The sequence below is a fragment of the Lineus longissimus genome, chromosome 4 (genome assembly GCF_910592395.1).
Source record: "Lineus longissimus chromosome 4, tnLinLong1.2, whole genome shotgun sequence".
In the NCBI taxonomy this organism is placed as follows: Eukaryota; Metazoa; Nemertea; class Pilidiophora; order Heteronemertea; family Lineidae; genus Lineus; species Lineus longissimus.
In genome coordinates, this window is record NC_088311.1 from 11,701,103 (window position 1) to 11,725,447 (window position 24,345).

General features: G+C 42.4%; 1 protein-coding gene across 2 annotated transcripts; it reads right to left on the reverse strand.

Annotated features, from left to right (window-relative positions):
- Nucleotides 1-2,902: 2,902 nt before the first annotated feature.
- Nucleotides 2,903-10,287, reverse strand: LOC135487271 (uncharacterized). 2 transcript variants are annotated; one of them, XM_064770804.1, is made up of 7 exons: nucleotides 10,154-10,287; nucleotides 9,699-9,870; nucleotides 8,762-8,854; nucleotides 5,946-6,203; nucleotides 4,604-4,962; nucleotides 4,221-4,357; nucleotides 2,903-3,274 (listed from the first exon to the last, which is right to left on the reverse strand). In XM_064770804.1, exons 4-7 carry the CDS (start codon nucleotides 6,173-6,175, stop codon nucleotides 3,101-3,103), a joined length of 900 nt encoding a protein of 299 aa, XP_064626874.1. In that variant the 5' UTR covers nucleotides 6,176-6,203; nucleotides 8,762-8,854; nucleotides 9,699-9,870; nucleotides 10,154-10,287; the 3' UTR covers nucleotides 2,903-3,100. The 2 variants fall into 2 exon arrangements, with proteins under 2 accessions (XP_064626874.1, XP_064626875.1); XM_064770805.1 differs by lacking the exons at nucleotides 8,762-8,854; nucleotides 9,699-9,870; nucleotides 10,154-10,287 and having other exon boundaries at nucleotides 5,946-6,310.
- Between the last annotated feature and the right edge of the window lie 14,058 nt (nucleotides 10,288-24,345).

The following is a 24,345-nucleotide window of genomic DNA, read 5'->3' on the forward strand; positions in this document are numbered from 1 at the left end:
GATCCTGAGAAAGAAGTTTATTACACAAATAATGGCCCCTCTTCTACCGTCTCGTTGCACTTTATTAATTCGTGCCTTTGCAAGGTGTGGGGTTGACTATGCCGGACCATTCGTCACAAAGATCACCAGGGCCAAAACCAGCAAGCGGTATCTTTGCCTGTTCCCGTGTTTGGTAACCAGAGCCGTGCATCTGGAGATGGCTTACTTCCTCGACACCGCAGGTTTTCTGATGGCTCTTTCCCGGATGACAGCCCGCCGAGGAAAGCCACAAGATATGTTGTCCGACAATGGGACCAACGTTGTGGGTGCCAACCGTTAACTGACTGAGTTGGTGAGGATGATGGATTTCAACAGAATAGAAGATAAGGCCTTGAGCGAGGGAATAAAGAGGAAATTTCATCTCCCGTTAGGTTCACACCATGGTGTATTTAAGTCCATGATTAAACCTGCAAAACGAGCCATTCATGCCATCCTGGGAGTGGCTAGGCTGACTGATGCTCCTGACAGCCATTGTAGAGACAGAAGGTCTTCTCAACTCCAGGCCTCTGACATACTGAAGTAGTGACCCGAATGATGACAGTGTTCTAACTCAAAACCATTTTCTTCTAGGTCCGCTTGCACCTAGCATAGCGGATAAAACTGATTTCTGTCTCAGGACAGATGGCGACACGTGCGGGACCTTAGTCAACAGTTTTTAAGTTTTGGCGGGAGAGTTTTCATTTCATCAGCTCCAGTGTTGTGGAATTCCCTCAACCAAAGCCTCCGCCAGATGGACACACTGGAGAAATTCAGGAAGGGCCTCAAGAAGCGCCTAAAGACGGAACTATTCGGGATGCTTTTCATGGTGTGAAAAAACAGTTTACAAGTAGTGTGTGTGTGTGTGGGGGGGGGGGGGCGTTTTTGAACATTTCTACAGTGGAAATAGCGCCATATGAATGTAATTTTACTACACCGGGAAGAAATGGCAGAAGGAGTTCTTGTCGTCCCTGCAATCCAGGAGAACATGGAAAGAACAGCAGCGAAACCGGGATAAAGTCGATTTGGTGATTTTCCTCAATCCCAACAATCCGCCAGGCAGGAGGCCCCTTTGAAAAGGGTTTTGGAGGTATTCTCGGGCAAAGACGATAATGTGAGATAGATCAGCCTGACTCCTGTCGGAGGGCAAGGAGCTAGTCCACTCCATAAGCTGCCTTTGTATAATGGGTCCAACAGCTGCCGAGGGGAAAAATGGGAAACAGGATGCGGAGTCTGTGAAGTATCCATGTCAGAAAGCCTTGTATAGAAACAATAGTTTAACAGACGACAATCTTTACTAGTCTCGCCAGACCTCGCGAGATTTTGCATAATCCCTCGAGAAGAGACGAGGTTAGGGCGGAGAGTCTTGATTTCGGCCTGTTCGCGCTACAGACCCATGCCGACAGTATCGTTTTGTCATATCGTATCGTCTGTTTGTTCGTCACTTCGTCATGTTTGTCAATGTTTTGTACCCTGAAGATTCCTTACTATTCTCTGCCGCCGATCGAGAGGAGGAAGAAGAATGAGGACCATCTCAGGGTTTTGCGGCACCCTTTGAATTCGTTTTCATAGTTCATATTTGTTCGTTGTTCCTGCACCTGTTCGGTCCCGTTGTTGTCGTGTGGATTTTTTATGTTTCGTCAGTTATTACATGTTGGACCAAGCTTTTACCAACGGAATGGGTGAGAAGCCGTAGGCACAGCTTATATCTCCTGGCCGTCCCACCCACTACCACCAGTTTGCCACGCCCGACGGAAGTACAACTACAACCCAGAAATGCAGTCCTCAATAGAAATAGGCGAGTTCAGCCGTTCACATATATCGATTGAACATTGTCAGTAAGGGGGGGGGGGGGTGGCTATAGCCGGTGCACAGTCTTTAGTGGCAGCGTCTAAGACCGCATTCCACATAAATAAAAAGAATCAATGCGGACATAAGTGCGTGACATGGGTGGGGCGAACAGAATACCGTCGTCCAGTCAAGTCTCGCAAAATGCGCACAGGGCATACTCCCAACTTTTCCGTAATCAGTCATAAGGACCATTTAGACGGCAGGCGAAAAAACACATTCGGAATAGATCCGGATGCGATCTGATCGAATCACATTCAGGTCTCAAAAATTGCGCGCATTTAGACGATCATCGCAATCCGGTCTCATCTGGACGCATTTCTGTAGATGTGGAACTCTCCGATACCTGTTGCTTGTGGAGGTGTAAAAATACAATAGTGCGCATGCACCTAGGTAAAATTAATCCAGATTCGGTATCCATTTGGGTGTAGACGACGCTTTTGATCCGGATGCATCCTGATGCATCTAGATACCTCGATCGATATTTTCTTTAAATCCAGGTGGGACCACATTGATCCGGATAATTTTGCATTTAGACGAGAAGATGAAGCACGTAGTTGGGTCGACTGACGGCTGTGGGTGCGTCTGTGTGTGGAGGGCGGGGGAGGGGGAGGGGGTAACATTCTAACATTGTATTCGATTGCCGTTTTCTCATAAACAATCGAACAGGCAAAAATTGTGATTAGACATCATTTTTATCTACAGGGTGGCCCAGAATTATTTTTCTCACACAATCGATACACAATAGAATTCTATTGTCCAAAGGCAAATAATTCTGGGCCACCCTGTAGTACCTCTAAAAAATTGTAGACAATGGATTTTGACACTTAATTGATAGAAGTTATTTTAAGATCCGACTTCTATATGTAGACTTTAGAACTTTAAACCATTAGTTTTGTTGACAACGTGCCATATTTATGATTTTGTGGTTCCTTATTTTCGTCATAGAATTATCAAGAACACGGTTTACATTTTCTTTCTCCAAGTATAGAAGACTTTGTCTTCGATCACTCTGAAGAAATTTTATTATACTCTCGCTTTCTGAAAACATTATTGCGATTGTGCGCAAATGGGGTCAATACCATACACCGCGAAAGTACATTGCCTCGCTTTGAACACAGCTTAGAAATGGCATTGCAGTGACAAATGTGAACTCGCTTATTTAAAAGAAATTATTGGAGCAAAAAGCAATGCCATATGTCAAAAATCAGCTACATAAGTTGCAGTAAACATTCGGCTAATCACATGTGCAAGGGGCATTAGATCCGTGACAGACTGCTGGATTTTTCCAACACTTGCAATACGATCCAGCACCGCATCCGTTCGCTGGCGAGGATGTTACGCCTCCTACTGACAAGCACGGGTTGAGTGCAACGACGGACCCCTGACAAATACTGCGACCACAATCATCCTGAAAAGTGACAATGAGACGTAAATTCGCATGTCAAGGTTCTTGGTAAGGCTGTATTGTATACACCATTTGCCAGAAAGAACGATAAAGGACCATGATGTTCGGACGCAGGCACTGCATATCGGAGGGAGAAAGGACTTTTCACCGGCCCATGCAGATTGCAAGTTTGAAACACATTCGCAGTATCAAAAAATGTTTTTAGGCATTTTTAAACACTTGGCCCCTATAAAGTCCTCATTCCGTTGAAGTCGTTTCCAGATGACCTTTCCAAGTTGGTACCCGCGAGCACTGTTTGTGGGAAGCTGAAGCAAATACATCATCACGTCTATATTGCCAACCCACCCGCAAAGGCAGAATGTGTTGTATCAGCGAGACGAACGCTGCGTGTTTCCCAGCAGAGGAATCAGCAGGCTAGATCTTCGACGTCTTGAAATCAGTTTGCAGGTTTATATGTACAGTCCTGATCATATTGATATCAAAACCTTCTTCATTCAATATCTTCAAAACTAGTACACGAATTCCAATGCTGTTTTTCAGGATATTATCAGAAATCTTGTTTTCTATTTATACATTAGAGCAGGAATGCGAATGCATGAGTCTTTCAATATGTAATCAGCCAATTAATATAACCCTTACAATAAAATCTTGCCAGAAAAAACGATAAAGGACCATTTCAAACTTTCGTTTTTATTTCAAACTTTTTTTGAAATATTTTTCGCTGGAACGATAGTACACAGAATTCTAAGAATACTGACAAAAATTCATCCAAAACGAACTAGTGAAAATGAAGATAGAGCCATTTAACTTTTTGTTGAATTAAGGGTGCCACTGGCAAAGGCATGTTTTTCTCGTAATAACATGCCACTTGGCAGTGAATGCGCTGTTGAAAAATAGCTCCATCTTCATTATTACTCGTCGATTAGAAGTCGATTGACGTATTACGTACTTTTTGCCAGAGTTTGCAGAACTCTTCTCCCACGCGGCTGCAGTCGACGTCAAATTTACATCCATACTGCAGATACTTGCCAGTACCGTAAGGATATGAGATGATTGGACCGACAGCCGGGCTTGGCGTGTTGATGGCTACAAAGCAAGACAGATATTTCGTTGTTTTGGATCAGTTAGACACAACACCGGGTAATCTGATATAAGCGCCCCACAAACTACCGTTGTCTCACTGTCGCTGCAACGTGCAAACATGATCGCATGCGACACAAATCTCTCCATTACGGTGGTCAACGCTGATGCCTGCGACAAGAACCGGGGATCAGACCAAGCGATTACCGATATCGACCTATATACTTAGTACACATTTGCATCATCCCCTACCTGTAGGTGTAAGATTGGAGCCTGATGGTAACACTTCCACATCAAAACAGCTTCCAAAGATAAAATCAGTAAAAGGCCACTTCCACAATAAGGTATAGTTCCCGACTTGGGGAGGCAAAGATAGTTTGGCGTCCGTTTTCGGCCTGTCACATAGTTGGGCTCCGTTCTCACAATAAAAATACGGAACTTGGAGAATCGAGTTGAAGTCACTGAAGGCAGGTTCGCTCTTGTAAGGTGTGATGTAGAAATCCACTGGCTGGCCGAAGGATTGCTGGTTGGCGTGGCCGTTACCCATCCACATGACGTACAGCTTGTCTCCTGATGCTATGCGAGTGGCCTTTATTCTGCCACTGTCATTTCTGAAAGTGTGGATGGCGGATATTCTAAAACATGCCCATTTATACGATAGAACTGTTATACCACCCCAGTGGTTAAAACTTCTGGCTAAGCTCATGACTAATATGAAGTGGTAATGACGTTTTGCGATACCAGGCTCACTTTAAAGGCCCACGCCGTTCGTTAAAAAACTGAAATTTATATTTGAATTATAAAATTTCTAATAATGTATACACTAAAATTTGAGCAATGTGTTACGTACTTGTGGTAACAGAATTTCTAACACTTGCATGCACTACAATTATCTCTCTCGTCGATATGTAATCTTGCAGAAATGTAAGCAGCCATGAAAGTCAAATAATGGGAAATCGACATGTGTTCTTGCTCGAGTTGGAATCTACTGCGACGCGGTATCTAGTATTCGTACTACATTTTATTGTGTTATTTCTTGTCCTTAATTACACATCCGAGCCATATCAATATCTCATTATTCAGGTATTATTAACTAAGATACATACTTCCCTTACAAGTGCACTTACCAAGAAGTTCCTTAATTAGATTGAGGAAAATATGTTAATTGATTATTTAGCCATATGTGCGCATCGCGAACATTAACTACAGTGTGTTCGAATTTCACCTTCCCTTATGGTCTGCACCATACAAGCAGTGCAATTTGTACTAAACGTGCAGAGTGCGAAAAAAAATTTCCGCGACCTTTCGTACAAAACAGTGTACATCAGAAAAACTTTCAACCAATCAGAAGGAAGCAGCGTGTGACGTAAAACTCGTAAAACATGTAGATTCAGATGCATACTCATTGATCGGGAGTGAAAGGTACTGTAGATTATTTAAACCATTATACAACACACCTTACTAAGTGTGGTGTTGATGAAGTTGAAAGTTTTGCCGATATACACTGTGTTGCGTGCGCGTGTGCGTGCGTGCGTGGTGGGGGGGGGGGGGGGGGGGTTATAACGATAGGAACAAATAGTAAAGGAAACCCTACCTGCAGGGAAACATGGCATCATTAGTGTACGTGATTCCGTGTTTTGGGTCTGGCTGACACTCAGCTAGTGTGGGTTTAACACATATATATCGCTGCAGATCGACGTCGGTGGCCCCTCGCCTGTATCCCCGCATATGGCCACTGTTTTTGCCCACGATGTCAACCCAGCTGTGGGAATGACACAGTGGCAGGCCAAAGGCTAGAACGAGGAGGATCGCAACAGAAAACATGCCTGTGTTTCACTGGTTGACCGAGCCACTGACATGAATGAGAAGTTCGATTAGCTGATTTTGTTATCAACTTAGATTTATATATTATAAGTTTTCGACGTAATGAGAAAATATATTGTTTTTGTAACCTGATAAAATAACTGCGTTGATGGAGTAAAGTTCAGTGAATATCCTCTTTTTACATACCCAATTAGTATGTGAACCAATCGGAGCGCGGTATTCAGTACACGTGACCGTGCGATAAGTTTTACTAAAAGTGTATGGCATTATTCTCGATGACGTCACGGAACGAAAAAGGCTGTGTGAAGTTGGCAGTTCTGGCGGTATATCAAATCAACGTAGTGATTTGGTATGATAAAATAAATTTAACGCACTTCAAGCCATGGAATAGTAAAAATGAAGTGCGATATTTCTATAATATTTTCCTACACAGCACACCGGGACCACTTAACCTAGTTTTTACAAGGTCAATTGGCCAATCAAGCGCACTCGGGCAACAAAACTGATGAGCTAACTTGGTCGGAAAAAACACTTAGCCATTTGGTATGGGCGGTTATTACCGCATAAATAGAGGTTGTCTCAAATATACATTTCATGTCGTGTAATGACTCGAATAGACGTTTGGTGGCGCTCGAATGAACATACTTATATTGTCGTGTTTTCAGCTTTTTGTTAATAACTCAAATAGACGTTTGGTGTCGCTTTTCAAAGAGACATACACTCAAATAGACGTTTGGTGGCGCTCGTATCTCAAATCTATATCATAATACTATAAGGCGGCTCGCCATTTGGGGGTCGTGTTTCGTCTCGAAATTTTGCACGTTTGCAGGTGATATGTTATCCTGATGCAACGTCATGTTTATTTGCGGAAATTTACTTCAGCGGAGCAGTAATGAGGGATTTTTAATCGGACACGGTCAATTCTCCTTATCACTCACGGAAGCCAAGCCATTGCTGTTCAGTTATGCAGGGGATTAATGAATCACCTGCACTCCCTGTGGGGTGACTAACACTACCTGTTGAACGGCTGGCTGTAGGGGGATGATTGGAACAGCCTGTACACGTGTTGACCTGCTGAACCAAGGTTAATGTTATTTTCAATCAACGATTGTAGGTCACCTGATCTTCGAGATTTCGCGGGAAAGAAATTGTAAACAAACGCATGTGTGCAGTTCAAATGTAAACAAAAATGTATTTTGATACTTTTGGTTGCTGGACTTGGGTTTTCCCGCAGTAAGGAGCTGGGGTCAAATTGATGGTCTATCGTATATTGGTACTGTATTAGCCAGAGCTAGCCCTTGATTATGAAGGGATTTTCAAATTAAGGTTACAATGGTATGTTAATGTGCTCACCACAGCTTTCAAAACTTGATGTATCTGAAGAGGCACTCTGAACTTGGCATGGCCTTATCAAGGAGCTGCTCACGGTGCTGAACTTCTAGCTTGCCTGTCGACTAAGTGCCTTGCCCGAGATCATGCTACATGTAGGAGGAGCACGCATTTTAAAGTTTTAGTAGTGATAGTGCAATTGGTCCGAGCCATTTGGAGGCCGACATGTGAAGGCCTATCTGGGTTCTCCTTCATCTCCGTATAAAAAGGGGCATATTGCTGACTAAGGAACGAGGTATATTCACATTGCCTCATCATCTCATTCGGACCAATTGATTTACTTTTATATGCACGCATACAGCACGCCACAGGGTCCGAGTCTGTGGACAAATGGTTGGTTTAATTTGTCTCTTCGATATTGCTCCTTTGATATTGCATTATATTTTCATTGCAATTCAATCTATTCAAGGTATAGCCCATTTGAACCTGCCTGCGCCACGGGTACAATGCTAGTAAACATATATTGTCGTGTTTTCAGCTTTTTGTGTATAACTCAAATAGACGTTTGTTGTCGCTTTTCCGCAAAAATGGAAGTTCCCCAAATAGACGTTGTGGCGCTGGCGTGCGGCAATTCTGGAGCAAGTTTGGAATTGGTTTATCTGCCACGACGATATCATTGTTATTGCTCTAAGCAGTGCACATGGCTATTTGCGCGCGTATCTAAGGAAAGTCGAGACTTAATACCATTTCATTTTAATTGTAATTGGATTGTCAATGTATTTAGCTATGGCAGAAGAAAAGAGAAACAAGTACATCAATATCGCTGTTGCCGTCGTTAAAATTGATTCCAGCGCCGTGCCCTGATACCGTAAGGTATATCTACTACATATTCCATTAAAATGATTTCATAAAAGAAACGCGATGATTTCCCACATGAATTTGCCACATGAAGTGCGCGCAAACTGCAGTGTTTTCTGCACTGTAAAGGAAACCACTCCTGATTACAGGGTTTCTATTCAGTGAACGCTTACTACGACATGTCAAAAACAGCACAACACGTCTGACAGATGACAAATTTAGCGCTAGGACCCGTATGTTGGTTATGGGGTCTCCTGGTGTGAGTCATGATCTCTCATTCTCTGCGCTATGAATCTACTTAGTCGTGGGGTCCTACGTACTAGGGGAGGTTCTTAAAGTAAGGGTCATTTTTATTATGGTTCCACATAGCGATTTCATTTATAAAAAATGTTCCATTACCTGGGTTACTGTAGCGGTGTACTTCCTCGATCTCGTTGTCGAAATAAGATCAGGCCTTGAACACATAGCATCTATAGCAGACTGCTGCATTACCTAATAAACATAAAAGGGGAAGAAGAAATAAGACAATCTGATTAGGGACTGAGCCGACTAGGACACTCTTGATAACTAGCAGGTGTCAGAAACATGACAGTTGATTTATATGTTTATGTTACTTGGACTAACCGACTGCATAAAACCATAGCTAGGAATGTTGCCACTTAAAAAACTAACTTTACAGCTCTGACCCTAAGGTCAGCTGTCAAGTTGTGATATTGTGGCATCCATCATCTCTATGGTGGATGCGAAACCAAGCAGTCTGTATTCCCGAGATGCAGAGACTGAGCGGCTAATCCAAAGTGTCCCCATAGAAATGGCTCGGTGGTACATTCGGAGAAAGGCGAAGAAACGTAATGAGTAGGTCTATAGCAGGTATATTAACGACACCATCGCACTGGCACAGCGTTAGAAACCCTTTAAAGGTCCCCAGCGCAAAAATGTTAATTCACATGATCTCAGCATCATAAGCATTGCATTGTTGGCATCATCTCCGCCTAGTTTGGAAACATTCGGGATGGTATGGGAAAGCTAAGAATTACAGCATAACTCTATACGCATGCCACTCTAGACCCAAACGTTTTCCATGTTTAGGTATCCGTATTACAGTTCACTGAGTAATTGTTCCACCACTTTTGTTAGCGCTTTAGGGGGAACCCAAATAATAGTTTCCCCACTAAGAGGACCTCTCTCCCGGTTGTGGGGATTAAGGCAGGTCTTTATAACGAAGTGGCTTGATAATGCGGAGAAATGATGAAATGATTTGATTATTAGCCACCCGATAATACTTTCCGGCGATTTTTTTCAGACGGGTCTTCCCAAGATTTTACATAACACCTACCTTCCAAGGAGCTAGGCATGACGTCGTACCAGGAACAGCAAAGAAGTATTCACCAGTTACATTGCACTCTGAGCGCTTTTCCACCAGCAGTTCCATTTGTTTTACCCACTCTGGTTTCAGCAGCAAGGGAACCTTCCTGTTCCTCTTCCCGGGTAACTGAACCATGTCTAGACTGCAATGAAATGAGTATTACCGTATAAAATGATGGTGCACAGTCTGTCAGCTGTACTATTTTTTCGTGAACTCACAGTGGCGGCCTGTAATTGTTCTTGTTGTGGTGTTTTTCTTTATCATCATTTGGCCATTTCAAAAAGATCTGATAAAAGTAGGAATTTCTGCGATGTGCCCGACGCCAAGTTCATTTACACTAAGCAAATAACAATAACTGATCAGCCAACACGCAGACTTTTACGAAAGTTTATGCTTTCCAAATTAGTATAAAACAGTGCACTAACCTGTCCATGAGCCGCTGTTCCAATGCAGAGAGAGACATCAGTATATCTTCATTTCTGTGCTGTTTCCAATTTGGTCGCTGAGTGAAGCACGAGAGCATCATTCTTGCAACTTCCCCTCCCCTCCCCGACGTTTATTAAACAACGTCACAGTTGAAAAAATGACCTCGGACAATTTTCGCCACGATGTTGGCGATGGAGATTCTCGTAGTTCCTTTCCACGATCGACAACAGCTGCATTGAGAAATTCCCGCAACTTGAGAAGGTCCGCCGTAATAGGAATCAGCTCCATGGTGTTATATTTGAAGTGCGTGTGATGATACTAGTTCTGTCCATTCTGCATTGAACAACTGAAGAAAGACTTGAGCGTCCTCTGATTTAGCGGAATCCTTTGCTCTCAAGCCAATCCCGTGTTTGACTAGTGCACATTTTTTCAGCGAGTGGCCAAGATGCAAACCAAGCGACGGAATGTCCAAAAGATTAACGCCTGCCATCGTCGTTTCTTTGCTTACACAACACAGTTCCTTTGTGGCCCGAACTGCTGCATCAAAATGATTCCCACTGATTATATCTGACAATGAAATGTGCTTGTCTTTCGCATGAATCTCACGGAACGTATTAAGGAACCTTCCGAGCTGACGCAATCGTTGTGCAATAATGTTACGCTTTTTATGTCCGATTTTGTTTAACAAGATTGACCCAAACTTGATGATAAGCGAATCCTTCTCGATTGTAGATTTTTTTGGGCCGTGCCGCATTCGATCGATTACGACTTCCTTCAGTTGTCGGTATTCTACCGAAGAGGGATCATTTTCTTGTGTGGCCGCATCAAGAAATATCCTACTCTGTACCATTAAAGATTGCCCCGGTGTCTCAGTGCTGTCAGCATTGGCATCAAGGTCGTCACCTTCATCATTTTCCTGATTAGTTGATTCTACAAAAGGACAGTTCTTAGAGTGCCTGCATACCTCGTCCTCGTGTATGAAACTGAGGCAGTGTACGCGTGGCAGATATTCATCAGCATTCCGTGCGATAAGTGGTCGCCTGGCAACGATAAGCTCCCCTTCCCCCGCCTGAAGTATGTTCACGTTATGGTGAAAGTTTTCCTTCAGCCTTATGCGTTCTAGTTCCTTCAACCGTTTCTAATTGTCATTTATAGCCAGGGAACGTGCAACTTCCACCTCATCTGCGTGGCATTTCTCCAAGTGCCGACAAATCTTCGCCTTCAACTCGCCACAGTAATAACAGGCCTGCCGCTTATTGTAGATTCTGGAGCCGTCTGCCTTGTTTTGATAAACACCGACAATGGCTGTAAAGAGAAATTGGAACTTTTTGAATAAAATCGAAAGCCAGTTACCTGAAGCTTTGCCATCGTCTTGTGATGGCAGCTTCACCGCTAATACGCGAGATAGAATACACAATGTGCAGTGATCTCGATAACTTAAAACGACCATTTTTTGTCAAGATAATGCTATAATGCGCATGTTTATCATATTCAACAAATTTGCAGTGTTACAAATTACTGGAGTTGCCTTGGCACTCTGCAGGATGCTCAATCGACCACCCCACTCGATTTGCAGGATATAAATGCCGTGGAATTAAACCCTGGTGTTTTATATTTTCTTTGTATGGTCAGAAAAAGACAAATAATGCGCACAAACCTGATGGGTATTTTAATGTTATTGACTTGAGGTTCCTTCTCTTATGTTTTGTCATTTCGTTTGACACTCCTGCTCGGTCCCTTAAACTGTCTCCCTTGTCCATAGGCTGTACATCAACTCCCTCTTCCACGTTCTTTTGATCGACTCCTTTTTCTACATGCTCTCTGTGGACTCTCTCGTTTGGGTTGACTACCTCCTCTGCATGCTCTAGGTTGATTTCATCTTTCGTATAACCTGGGTTAACATCCTAAAGATAGAGAAGGACGGAAAAAAAGAAGACTTCTTATGTTATTCAAAGAATAATTATTCTTACGGGCCCATGCAATTATTTGCCTGATCATCAGCTGATACTAGGGCACAATTACTCAAAACGGGTTTTAGTTTATGATATTTTGTTTTATGTCAATGGAGATAAGCATTGCAGTGGGATATAGCTTTTATCAGCATACTGAAAATTAGTCAATGAGCAATCGACTACACAAACAAATCTTGAATGGGTTCGAAACCATCACCTACTTTGTCATGCTTTCCCGATTCCTGCCTGGTACAGCCATCTCCTCTGTGTTTGATGAAGATGTCTAGATCTTTGAAAACTCGACGGCATTTTCCACATATATGTATGTATCTGCAAAAAGATGTGTTTTTTTATCAGCGCAAGGCCAAATGATGCAGTATAATCATGAAACTACATTACTTATGAGGCATGCTATGCAAACATTATATAATATCAGCAGACTTATTCGAAACTACCTTTAGTACGTTAGAATCCTTTCTACAAAATGTATGTCAACAATCCAAAGGTATCAGACATGGTCTTTATTTTTCATAAACTGTCTAATTGGTAGAATGGAATGCATCCTTTACAAGAACTGTCGAGTTGGTAGAATGGAATGCATCCTTTACCAACCGGTTTCTAACTGTTTGGTTAGTTATCCTAATACTTTTGTTAGCACGTCGTTAGGGGAACCCAAATAAACTTCTTCCTCACTATGAGGACCTCCTCCCGGATGTGGGGATTAGGACAAGTCCTTATAATGAAGTTGCTTTATAACGCAGATGCCGAAATATCATGCAATTTGTGAGGCATGTTGTCCTGATAAGCGTGGAACCGGGACTTCTTTGGTGCTGTAATGACATAACCTTACCTTCGATATACTCCTTAGAAATACCCAAAGTGTCATCAAGAGATCTATCGGAGCCCATAATAAGTGCTGCACTTCTTTGGCTTTCAACTGCAACAGATTCATCTACACCATCGTCATCACCTTTAATGGAGTCATCCACGCCATCGTAATCACCTTTAACAGGGCCATCCACGCCATCGCCATCACCTTTAACGGAGTCTTCCGCACCATCTTCATCAGCTGGGGCGGATCCATCCACACCATTGGCATCACTTTGAACGGACCCATCCACACTGTCTTCATCAGCCTGAACAGATGCATCCACGCCATCGTCATCACCTTTCATTGAGTCATCCACACTGTCGACATCAGCCTGAATGGATACATCCACGCCGTCGTCATCACTATTGATGGAGTCATCCACACTGTCGACATCAGCCTGAACGGATACATTCACGCCATCGTCATCACCATTGATGGAGTCATCCACACTGTCGAGATCAGCCTGAACGGATGCATCCACGCCATCATCATCACCATTAATGGAGTCATCCACACTGTCGACATCAGCCTGAACGGATACATCCACGCCGTCGTCATCACCTTTAATAGTGGAGTCAGCCATACCACCGTCGTCATCCGCACCATCATGGTCACCTTGAATGGAACAATCCACACTATCGACATCACATTTAACGGAGTCATTCACACCGTTGACGGAGTCATCAATACCATCGTCATAACTAGTAAATATGTGCTGAAGGCGACTGTCCGAAAATGCGAGGGCTGGTATTTTGCGCTGGCTCTGAAAGAACAGTTAATTCTGTTTAATCAGAGAGCTGAGAAAAACTAACGATACCTGGAAAAAATATTGCATACTAAAAAGCACGAGAGGAAAATGTGAATAACTTGCTGAAGAGTCTCTTTATGAATTATGTCTTCGGGAAAACTTTCGTAGCTTCGTTTCATTTTTTCACACACAAACCAAAGGCCAGCTGCATTATTTCACCAATATCATCGGAATATCATAGTTAATGCATAACATTGGGACAGCGATTAAACATTCCCAAATACAGTTGACTACAGTGCAAAGTGATGTTGACAATAATTTCGACTGACCCGGTCAATTCCAAATCTGCTATTTCTCTGTTGCATTGTCGTAGGAGTTGATGTAAGAATTGGATTGGCAACCTTGAATATTAAAAGACCAACTATATTTCTTCATAAACTTCAAGTTGAAGTTTGTAAGTTTGCCATCAGCTTTTGTCATAAATGGTAAGATGTTTCCTACACATTTACTAAATGGGAGTTGCAGCGATCGCAGATCTGATGGCGAACTAAACACGATGGTTTCATACTAACAACTGAATCATCATATCTTTATTTTCCCACAAATGTGGCATATTACAGACATCAAAGCAAACTGCGAACGTGAGAAAGTCCTAATCTAGCGCTACCCGTGGCCCCGGGTTAATCTAAAACAGATGTAGATTCTGGCAACGAAGCTCTGGGTGGTACCATATGCAATATCTGACACTCCCGGCCGAGCGAGATCTAAGTTGTGTTTACATCCAGTGAGCCGGTCACTTGACCTCAAGTTTCCGGAAATACGCGTGCATGAAGTGGGCCAGTCCCGAGTGACAGGTTGTCAACAATGAATCCTCAATTTACCCTAACGGTACTAAATGTAATCTAAACAAACAATGCACCTGCATTCCAATTAAAGTTGCGCGTGTACAATGTTGCTAAACATAACTCTATGACTAATACACAATAAGTGAAGAACCTTCAAATACAAAATGATGAAAAGATGATGCCAGAACTGATAATCCATTTCGTGTCGATGTTGCTGATCATAAAAAGTTCAATGTCTATTTTTTTGAATAATGTCTATTTGTCTTTTCTCATGGACGACAGGCGTCGTACCCCGACGGAGGGAAGCTAAACGGGTACTGCACCCCTGCTCATAGGGTGGCCCGTAGGTTGGCTAGGGGAAGGAGACACCTTATATTTCCTTAGTAGACGGGTCAAGACCTGGTCTACTTGCTACCCCATTAGTCCATTTGTCCATTTATCTGGCGTTCGGTAATCCATAGTGTGCTGGAGAGTTTCGGTTAAGGTTTACTGTTCGTAATAGTCTAGATTCTCCCTGATCCTCAGCCTAGTAAGGTCCGCGGTTGACTTTGCGATTGGCGGTTGTTCCTTTCTAACGGTAGCGGTGAAATGACTTTGTTGTGCAATGGCACATCCACTAGTTGCGTGTTGTTGAGAATTATTCTGAGGCGGGTTTATTCTGGATAAATTGGCGAAATATTCATGTAGACTGGTGTGATGAAACCGGTCGCATGTGCGGCATCTTTTTGGATTTTGACATTCCCGGTAGAAATGCGGTCCGAGGCAGTTGGAGCAAAGTTTATGTTGACTCACGGCAATGAACTTTTCATGCGCTGGTAGTTTGCACTCGAAAGGGTTATGCGGTCCTGCACAGAAAGGGCACACTTTTGGTCGGTTGTAGTTTTGCGGCGGTGGTTTAGTATAAGTAGTATTCGGCACATTCACGAACGATTCCACGGAGACCCTGTTATTTCCTGCGTGAGAATTATTCCTCTGCAGCGTTGCTGTCGTTGGTGTATCCATTCTTTCGCTTATATTTTCTAATTCTTCAGTGAATCGATCCATGAATTTTTTAACCTGGAAACGGTCTCCTTGACCGGCGGTACCGATTTTCTCGCGCAGAAATTTTGGTAATTTTCTTTCAATGACAGGAACTATAAATGTTGCACATTGTTCTATTGATACATCCATATTTTCAAGTGACCGTATGTCACCAAGAATCTTGTTGTGAAATTCCCGGAGGCTGGCGTAGTGACCCCCTGGCGGAGTTATATCAAGGAGGTTGTAGACGTGAGCTCTCGTTATTTTCCTTGGTTGACCGAATCTGTCTTTCAATAGTTGGATGAGAGCTGGTAGATTTTCTCCGGACGGGTGTAGTCCGGTGATAGCATCCTTGGCGTTCCCTGTGAGTTGTCCTATTATGTAATTGAATTTTGTAATGTCCGCGTAGTCTCCTTTGATGACGTCAGCCTCGATGGCGTCCCAGAATGCTGTCCACGCCGTGAATTTACCATCAAATATCGGTAATTTTAGCTTCGGCAACTGGGCGGTCTTATTCTTCCTTCTTTCGGTTGTGAAATCTGGGCTCGAAGTCGTATTCCGTTTTGTTTGTCGAGCTAACGAATTCTTGACCTTCAGCAGTTTTATTCTACTTTGACTGCGAATTGCGCTGCTGTAGGTAATTTCCTTGTCGATGGCGTCACTATCTTTCAGGTCGGTTAGTTGCTTCTCAATTTGTTCGTTCATTTCAAGTATCGTCTGGTACAGATCGTTCATCTCCTCGAGATGTCCCTCCACTTCGGCAATATCATCTTCGCTGAAATCTGCGTTTTCGAGAACTGCCGTTGCAGTCCCGAATTCCGTGTCTAAGGTTCGGAGCCGGACATCCCTTTTTTGTTGTAAGGCGAGAACGCCTTTTTTAAAGTCCTTAGCTTGCTTTTTGGACATCGTGGTTACTCGTTGCGTTGTGTTGTACTCGTTGCGTTGTGTTGTACTCGTTGCGTTGTGTTGTAGTCGTTGCGTTGTGTTGTTGAGTGTAATCCTGGTCACGGCACCATGTCATAAATGGTAAGATGTTTCCTACACATTTACTAAATGGGAGTTGCAGCGATCGCAGATCTGATGGCGAACTAAACACGATGGTTTCATACTAACAACTGAATCATCATATCTTTATTTTTCCACAAATGTGGCATATTACAGACATCAAAAGCAAACTGCGAACGTGAGAAAGTCCTAATCTAGCGCTACCCGTGGCCCCGGGTTAATCTAAAACAGATGTAGATTCTGGCAACGAAGCTCTGGGTGGTACCATATGCAATATCTGACAGCTTTCAACAAGTTAGTGACAATGTTTTGGAGTTTTGGCTTTTTGTCGGTCTGACTGATATCAGTCTGTCTGTGTAAGTGCTGATTTAATGTAGCACCATCAGAGTGTCTACCGTGGTACTAGCATATTATACGATAAAAGACTGCTAAAAGTATATCGTGTACTAACCTCGACTTTAATAGTGGTTTGAAATCGTTACGACTGTATGACGCTAACCTTTTTGATAAGGCCTCTGATATTGCAAATCACTGATTTGAAGGGAATCAAAAAGGATTTCCTGGGAGTGTGTTTTGTGATCGACATAATCTCCTAGTGTGACCTAATCACTTCCACTCACATACATCCTATAGGAAATCAGGGCTTACCTCGAATACGGAATCATCATCGCTACTGCCCAAATTGGCATGGATGTTCGACTGCTATAGAAGCGTATAATCTGAAATGTGAGATATATATTGACCAACAAAAAAAGGAAGAATTGTAGCGATCACTTTTAACTGTTTTTCTTTCGAGTTTTCTTTTTTTCTACCACGTGAAAAAATGCTCTAATACAACCAGTGATAGGAATGACAATCTGATCGGAGATCAGTGCATTAACTTTTCGCACCCCTATATCACGATTGCTTTCAATTGTGGGCATACAAAGTGCTGTTTCTTCATTTGTCAATTGTGTTGAACCAGAGAAATTTAAATGCCCGACTTCTGCATATGGAAACATGACTTCTTTAAAGATATCTTACCGTTTGCTTTACTTTCTGCACCCTCTCTCTGGTCATCAGTGCTGTGCGATTCATTGTGGCAAGATGTAACTAAAATACGAAGGGGAAATATTATCAATATTGATTCATGATGTACATCGGTCTGTTTATTCGTTATGATTAGTAGGATTGCTTTCATGAAAATACCAGAGCAAAGGTTACATATCAATGTATAACCATAGAAAAGGCAATCATTGACTATGAGTTATGCACCGGCTATCTTGTTTCTAGGAGCGATTGATTTTGCACTTTCACAATCTTGATATCATGCGAGCTGTGGGGACAATTTCCACTATCGTGATGTTGTGAGGACACTGACCTTGCACTTGCACTACGCATATTGGTGCTGTGGGGACATTATATTCGCATTTATAGTGCACTTGCACTATTGCAATTTTGTGGATGAAGGGCTTGCACTGGCACCTACACACGGAGTTGTGGAGACACTGATCAATTAAATACGGTATCATCATGTTGTTATAAGGGTATTAATCTTAGGCTTGCACTATAGCCGCACGTACACCACCTGAAAATGGACCACCAATCTTGGTTCGCGAACCAATGCCGCACCATCGAAAATTCACCAAGCGCTTACACCAGCGCTGCAGCTAGTTATAAAATCCGGCTACAGATGGCGCGCAAACAATAAGCAGAAAGCGCCATTTCGAAAGCGCCGCCACTTTCTTCCGACACATATCAAAATAGTCTGCATACTGAGCCATTTGAACTAGGAAGAAATCTACCCACGAACATGACAAAGGCATTTGAACTTGCAAAAGACAGCTCACAAAGAATTGTGTGCCAAGTGACAACACTGCATGTTACATGAACTTACATTTTACAGAGGTAACACTTTTGATCCTCTCATTGGTTTTGTTTGTTGCTATGCCCGAGGGCAGCGTTCCATCCTCCGCTATTTTTGAGTTTTCTTGACTCTGGGTGCCAACGATGTTCCCCATCGCTGTAGAATCAAGAGGAAACAAGAAATAGACATCTCATGAACAGATAAATGAGACATCTCATGGCACTGTTATGTTGTTTTTCACCCAGTTTTATCAGGATGCTACTAGTGGTATAAAAGGATATTGATCTTGCACTTCTACAGTTCTGATAATGAGACATCAATTTTGCACTTGTACAATCATGACAATATGAAGACATTGAACACTTGCACTATCATTAAGATAACGAAACACTGATTAGGGAGGTGCACCTTCTTAATGTTATAAGGGGTCATTGCACTTCACAAGCATGATAATGTGGGGAGATTTATATTTCCAAACACTTTCATATTGTAGCAGGGACATCAATAATTCATTTGTACAATCATGGTGATGTGAGGACATCGATATTTCACAACACTTTCATATTGTAGCGGGGACATTAATCTTTCACTTGTACAATCATGGTGATGTGGGGTCATTGATATTTGACAACAGTTTCATACTGTAGCGGGGACATCAATCCGTCATTTGTACAATCTTGGTGATGTGGGGTCATTGATATTTGACAACAGTTGCATACTGTAGCGGGGACATTAATCCTTCATTTGTACAATCTTGGTGATGTGGGGACATTGATATTTCATAACAGTTTCATACTGTAGCGGGGACATCAATCCGTCATTTGTACAACCATGGTGATGTGGGGACATTGATATTTCGTAACAGTTTCATATTGTAGCGGGGACATTAATCCGTCATTTGTACAATATTGGTGATGTGGGGTCATTGATATTTCGTAACAGTTTCATACTGTAGCGGGGACATCAATCCGTCATTTGTACAATCTTGGTGATGTGGGGTCATTGATATTTCATAACAGTTTCATACTGTAGCAGGGACATCAATCCGTCATTTGTACAATCTTGGTGATGTGGGGTCATTGATATTTCATAACAGTTTCATATTGTAGCGGGGACATTAATCCGTCATTTGTACAATCTTGGTGATGTGGGGTCATTGATATTTCGTAACAGTTTCATACTGTAGCGGGGACATCAATCCGTCATTTGTACAATCTTGGTGATGTGGGGTCATTGATATTTCGTAACAGTTTCATACTGTAGCGGGGACATTAATCCGTCATTTGTACAATCTTGGTGATGTGGGGTCATTGATATTTCATAACAGTATCATACTGTAGCGGGGACATCAATCCGTCATTTGTACAATCATGGTGATGTGGGGTCATTGATATTTGACAAGTTTCATACTGTCGCGGGGACATCAATCCGTCATTTGTACAATCTTGGTGATGTGGGGTCATTGATATTTGACAAGTTTCATACTGTCGCGGGGACATCAATCCGTCATTTGTACAATCATGGTGATGTGGGGTCATTGATATTTGACAAGTTTCATACTGTAGAGGGGACATCAATCCGTCATTTGTACAATCATGGTGATGTGGGGTCATTGATATTTGACAACAGTTTCATACTGTAGCGGGGACATCAATCCGTCATTTGTACAATCTTGGTGATGTGGGGTCATTGATATTTGACAACAGTTGCATACTGTAGCGGGGACATTAATCCTTCATTTGTACAATCTTGGTGATGTGGGGACATTGATATTTCATAACAGTTTCATACTGTAGCGGGGACATCAATCCGTCATTTGTACAACCATGGTGATGTGGGGACATTGATATTTCGTAACAGTTTCATATTGTAGCGGGGACATTAATCCGTCATTTGTACAATATTGGTGATGTGGGGTCATTGATTAAGGAATTGAACCCGAGGCGGAGGACCTTGGTTGAGTTACCAAGACACTCGAGGGTGGAGCTAAAATACAGTCCAAACCCGAGCCGACAGGCGAGGGTTTGGACGAAATTTTAGCTCCACCCGAGAGTGTCTTGGTAACTCAACCAAGGTCCGAAGCCGAGGGTTCAATTTCTATTCTAAAATACCTCAAACTTAAAAAGATAGGCCACGAAATAACTTGAATATGTGCGAATTTGGCAAATTCCATCCATCGCCTGCCCGGAGCGCCGGTAGCGCCGTTGTTTACATTATGTTACGGCAGCGCGTATAGGAAGTCCGGATCGGCTCGCTCAAGTGACGCTAAAATCCGCGCAAATGGGCTATTTGGAGCGTTTTTCTCAACAAATATGTGTAGTGCTCATTAAAAAACTTAGGGTGGTTGATGCTTCCTTGGCTGATTTGTGTTTGAAGCAGTGTTTTGAGAGCCTCAAACTTCTGAAGTGAGCTGTGTGCATGGTTCCACATTTTAGTGCAACCCGAGGGAACTTTGGTAGAGCATCTTGGTTGCGTGTCCAAAACACTCCACTCTCAGAACGAGGCTTATGCATTTTCCATTTAAAAGTTGACTTTACGGTACCAAGGTATTTTAGAATATTTCATAACAGTTTCATACTGTAGCGGGGACATCAATCCGTCATTTGTACAATCTTGGTGATGTGGGGTCATTGATATTTCATAACAGTTTCATACTGTAGCAGGGACATCAATCCGTCATTTGTACAATCTTGGTGATGTGGGGTCATTGATATTTCATAACAGTTTCATATTGTAGCGGGGACATTAATCCGTCATTTGTACAATCTTGGTGATGTGGGGTCATTGATATTTCGTAACAGTTTCATACTGTAGCGGGGACATCAATCCGTCATTTGTACAATCTTGGTGATGTGGGGTCATTGATATTTCGTAACAGTTTCATACTGTAGCGGGGACATTAATCCGTCATTTGTACAATCTTGGTGATGTGGGGTCATTGATATTTCATAACAGTATCATACTGTAGCGGGGACATCAATCCGTCATTTGTACAATCATGGTGATGTGGGGTCATTGATATTTGACAAGTTTCATACTGTAGCGGGGACATCAATCCGTCATTTGTACAATCTTGGTGATGTGGGGTCATTGATATTTCATAACAGTATCATACTGTAGCGGGGACATTAATCCGTCATTTGTACAATCATGGTGATGTGGGGTCATTGATATTTGACAACAGTTGCATACTGTAGCGGGGACATCAATCCGTCATTTGTACAATCATGGTGATGTGGGGTCATTGATATTTGACAACAGTTGCATACTGTAGCGGGGATATTAATCCGTCATTTGTACAATCATGGTGATGTGGGGTCATTGATATTTGACAACAGTTGCATACTGTAGCGGGGACATCAATCCGTCATTTGTACAATCATGGTGATGTGGGGTCATTGATATTTGACAAGTTTCATACTGTAGCGGGGACATCAATCCGTCATTTGTACAATCTTGGTGATGTGGGGACATTGATATTTCGTAATAGTAGAAGTAAAACTGGATACCGTCACTGTAGTTTACACCAATGTCCATCGGTCCCTATTGTTGGGCTGTTGTGTTGCTCCACCGACGCGCGTTTCTGCCCCTCTAGGCTTCATCAGGGTGGCTGGGATTGACTAGCATCTGTCTAGTTTGAAGTTCACAGTTTGAATGACATCATGACTCAGGGGTGGTTTCTCAATGACGTTGTGACGTTATAGACTCTGTTGCGACTCTGTTGTTGAAACATTCTGTTGTAGTCAAGCAGGTGGGCTGTCCAAATGGCACATGTTGAGAAGTACAAGATCAACCAATGATACACACGGACCAGACAATAAAATCAGAATAGTAGAAGTAAAACTGGATACCGTCACTGTAGTTTACACCAATGTCCATCGGTCCCTATTGTTGGGCTGTTGTGTTGCTCCACCGACGCGCGTTTCTGCCCCTCTAGGCTTCATCAGGGTGGCTGGGGTTGACTAGCATCTGTCTAGTTTGAAGTTCACAGTTTGAATGACATCATGACTCAGGGGTTGATATTCCGTAACAGTTTCATACTGTAGCGGGGACATCAATCCGTCATTTGTACAATCCTGGTGATGTGGGGACATTGATATTCGTAACAGTTTCATACTGTAGCGGGGACATTAATCCGTCATTTGTACAATCATGGTGATGTGGGGTCATTGATATTTGACAACAGTTGCATACTGTCGCGGGGACATCAATCCGTCATTTGTACAATCATGGTGATGTGGGGTCATTGATATTTGACAAGTTTCATACTGTAGCGGGGACATCAATCCGTCATTTGTACAATCTTGGTGATGTGGGGTCATTGATATTTCATAACAGTTTCATACTGTAGCGGTGACAGCAACCCTTCATTTGAACAATCTTGGTGATGTGGGGACATTGATATTTCTAGTGTGTTACTGGTAGGAGACATTATTCCTCCTTTCGAGACTGGTTCAGGATTTTGGCACTCAACGACCTCACCATCTGAAGAATTAATCAAGAACACAATTTTTTTACAGGAAGGCCTATTCAGATGTCAATAATTCTGGATCATTGAGTCATTACTCGTATGTCGTATGTCGTGTATTACGCAATGTGGTTCTCAATTTCATTTCCTCCGTATCGTGTCATATGCCAACTTTTGCACCTCTGATATGATACTGATGGGGGTCTAAGTCTTTATAGTGCAACAACTTTTAAGCACAGGGACATACCTTGAATTGAAGCTTTCCTCTCATTCAAGACCAAGGTAAAGAAAAAAAGGCTGTCTAAACTATTGTATGGGGACACGAATGTTATGTATTCGCATACAGACAGTAAAAACCTTGCAAGGTCTTTCAGAAAAAAAATCCAATACCTATAGTCGATGTCAGTGTTACAATGTTCCAGCCTTCTCCAAGCTAGTAAATGACAAACAGCATGAATCATTGCCTTTACACAGAAAGTGATTACTAAATATTCTCTGCAGTCTATAGTAGTGCAGCTACCTAATGGTTTAAACTCTGTTGTACATGAACTTACATTCTGTAGACTTTTCAAGGCATTTTCTTGAGGACGAGGTTACAACATTTTCTTTTTTGGATTGTTCTTGATATTGGCTGCCATTGATAACCTTCCCCAGAGCTGAAGAATGGAAAGGAATATATAAAAACACATGATGCTGTGGGGACCTTTATTACCTGTGCCTTCATGGCGCTCGTGGGAACTTACTGAATGATCTGTTTTTCTTTTTTTAGGCTTATTGTTTCATAATCATTTCTTGTTATATATTGTGCACTAAATGATGCATCGTGTAGTAATCAATGTCCGACGACCTTTGTGAAAACATGAACTATGAACTATGTTATTTTAAACTACAAACATTCGCACGACATGTTATCAGGTAAGGATCTATGCCATTTCTGCCAGCGGTGTCCGTGTTCGCTGTTCCCACTGTAGCTCAGGCCAAGCCAAAGAATAAAAAGAAAGCCGCCATAGAAGGCCTTTTAAAAATATAGTGGTGTTAAAATACTAGCCTTGAAAAATATCCTACTTACATTCGTCCGACTGCTTTTTTTCTTTCTCACGCTTTTTGCGTGTCTTGTGCTTGAATGGGGTGACATTGCTTGTTCTTTCCTTGAATGCTTTCGATTTTTGCTGGCGATGACCTTACCCTCAGCTGAAAATTGGAAATGAATAGATTTTGATTCATTGCTGTCGCAATTGATGCCGCAAATGATCGGAGACCATTAAAAAATGCTGCAACTCCTTTTATCCGGGAGAAATTTGACCAGACTGACACCCAGAGCGCTTTGAATCTATTTCCGAGGCGTTGCTTGCTGCATCTTGGTTGATTTCCGGATGGTGTATTGTGGATATGGACAATCAGCAGTTTATAATCAGTGTTTATATCAGACTGGAGCA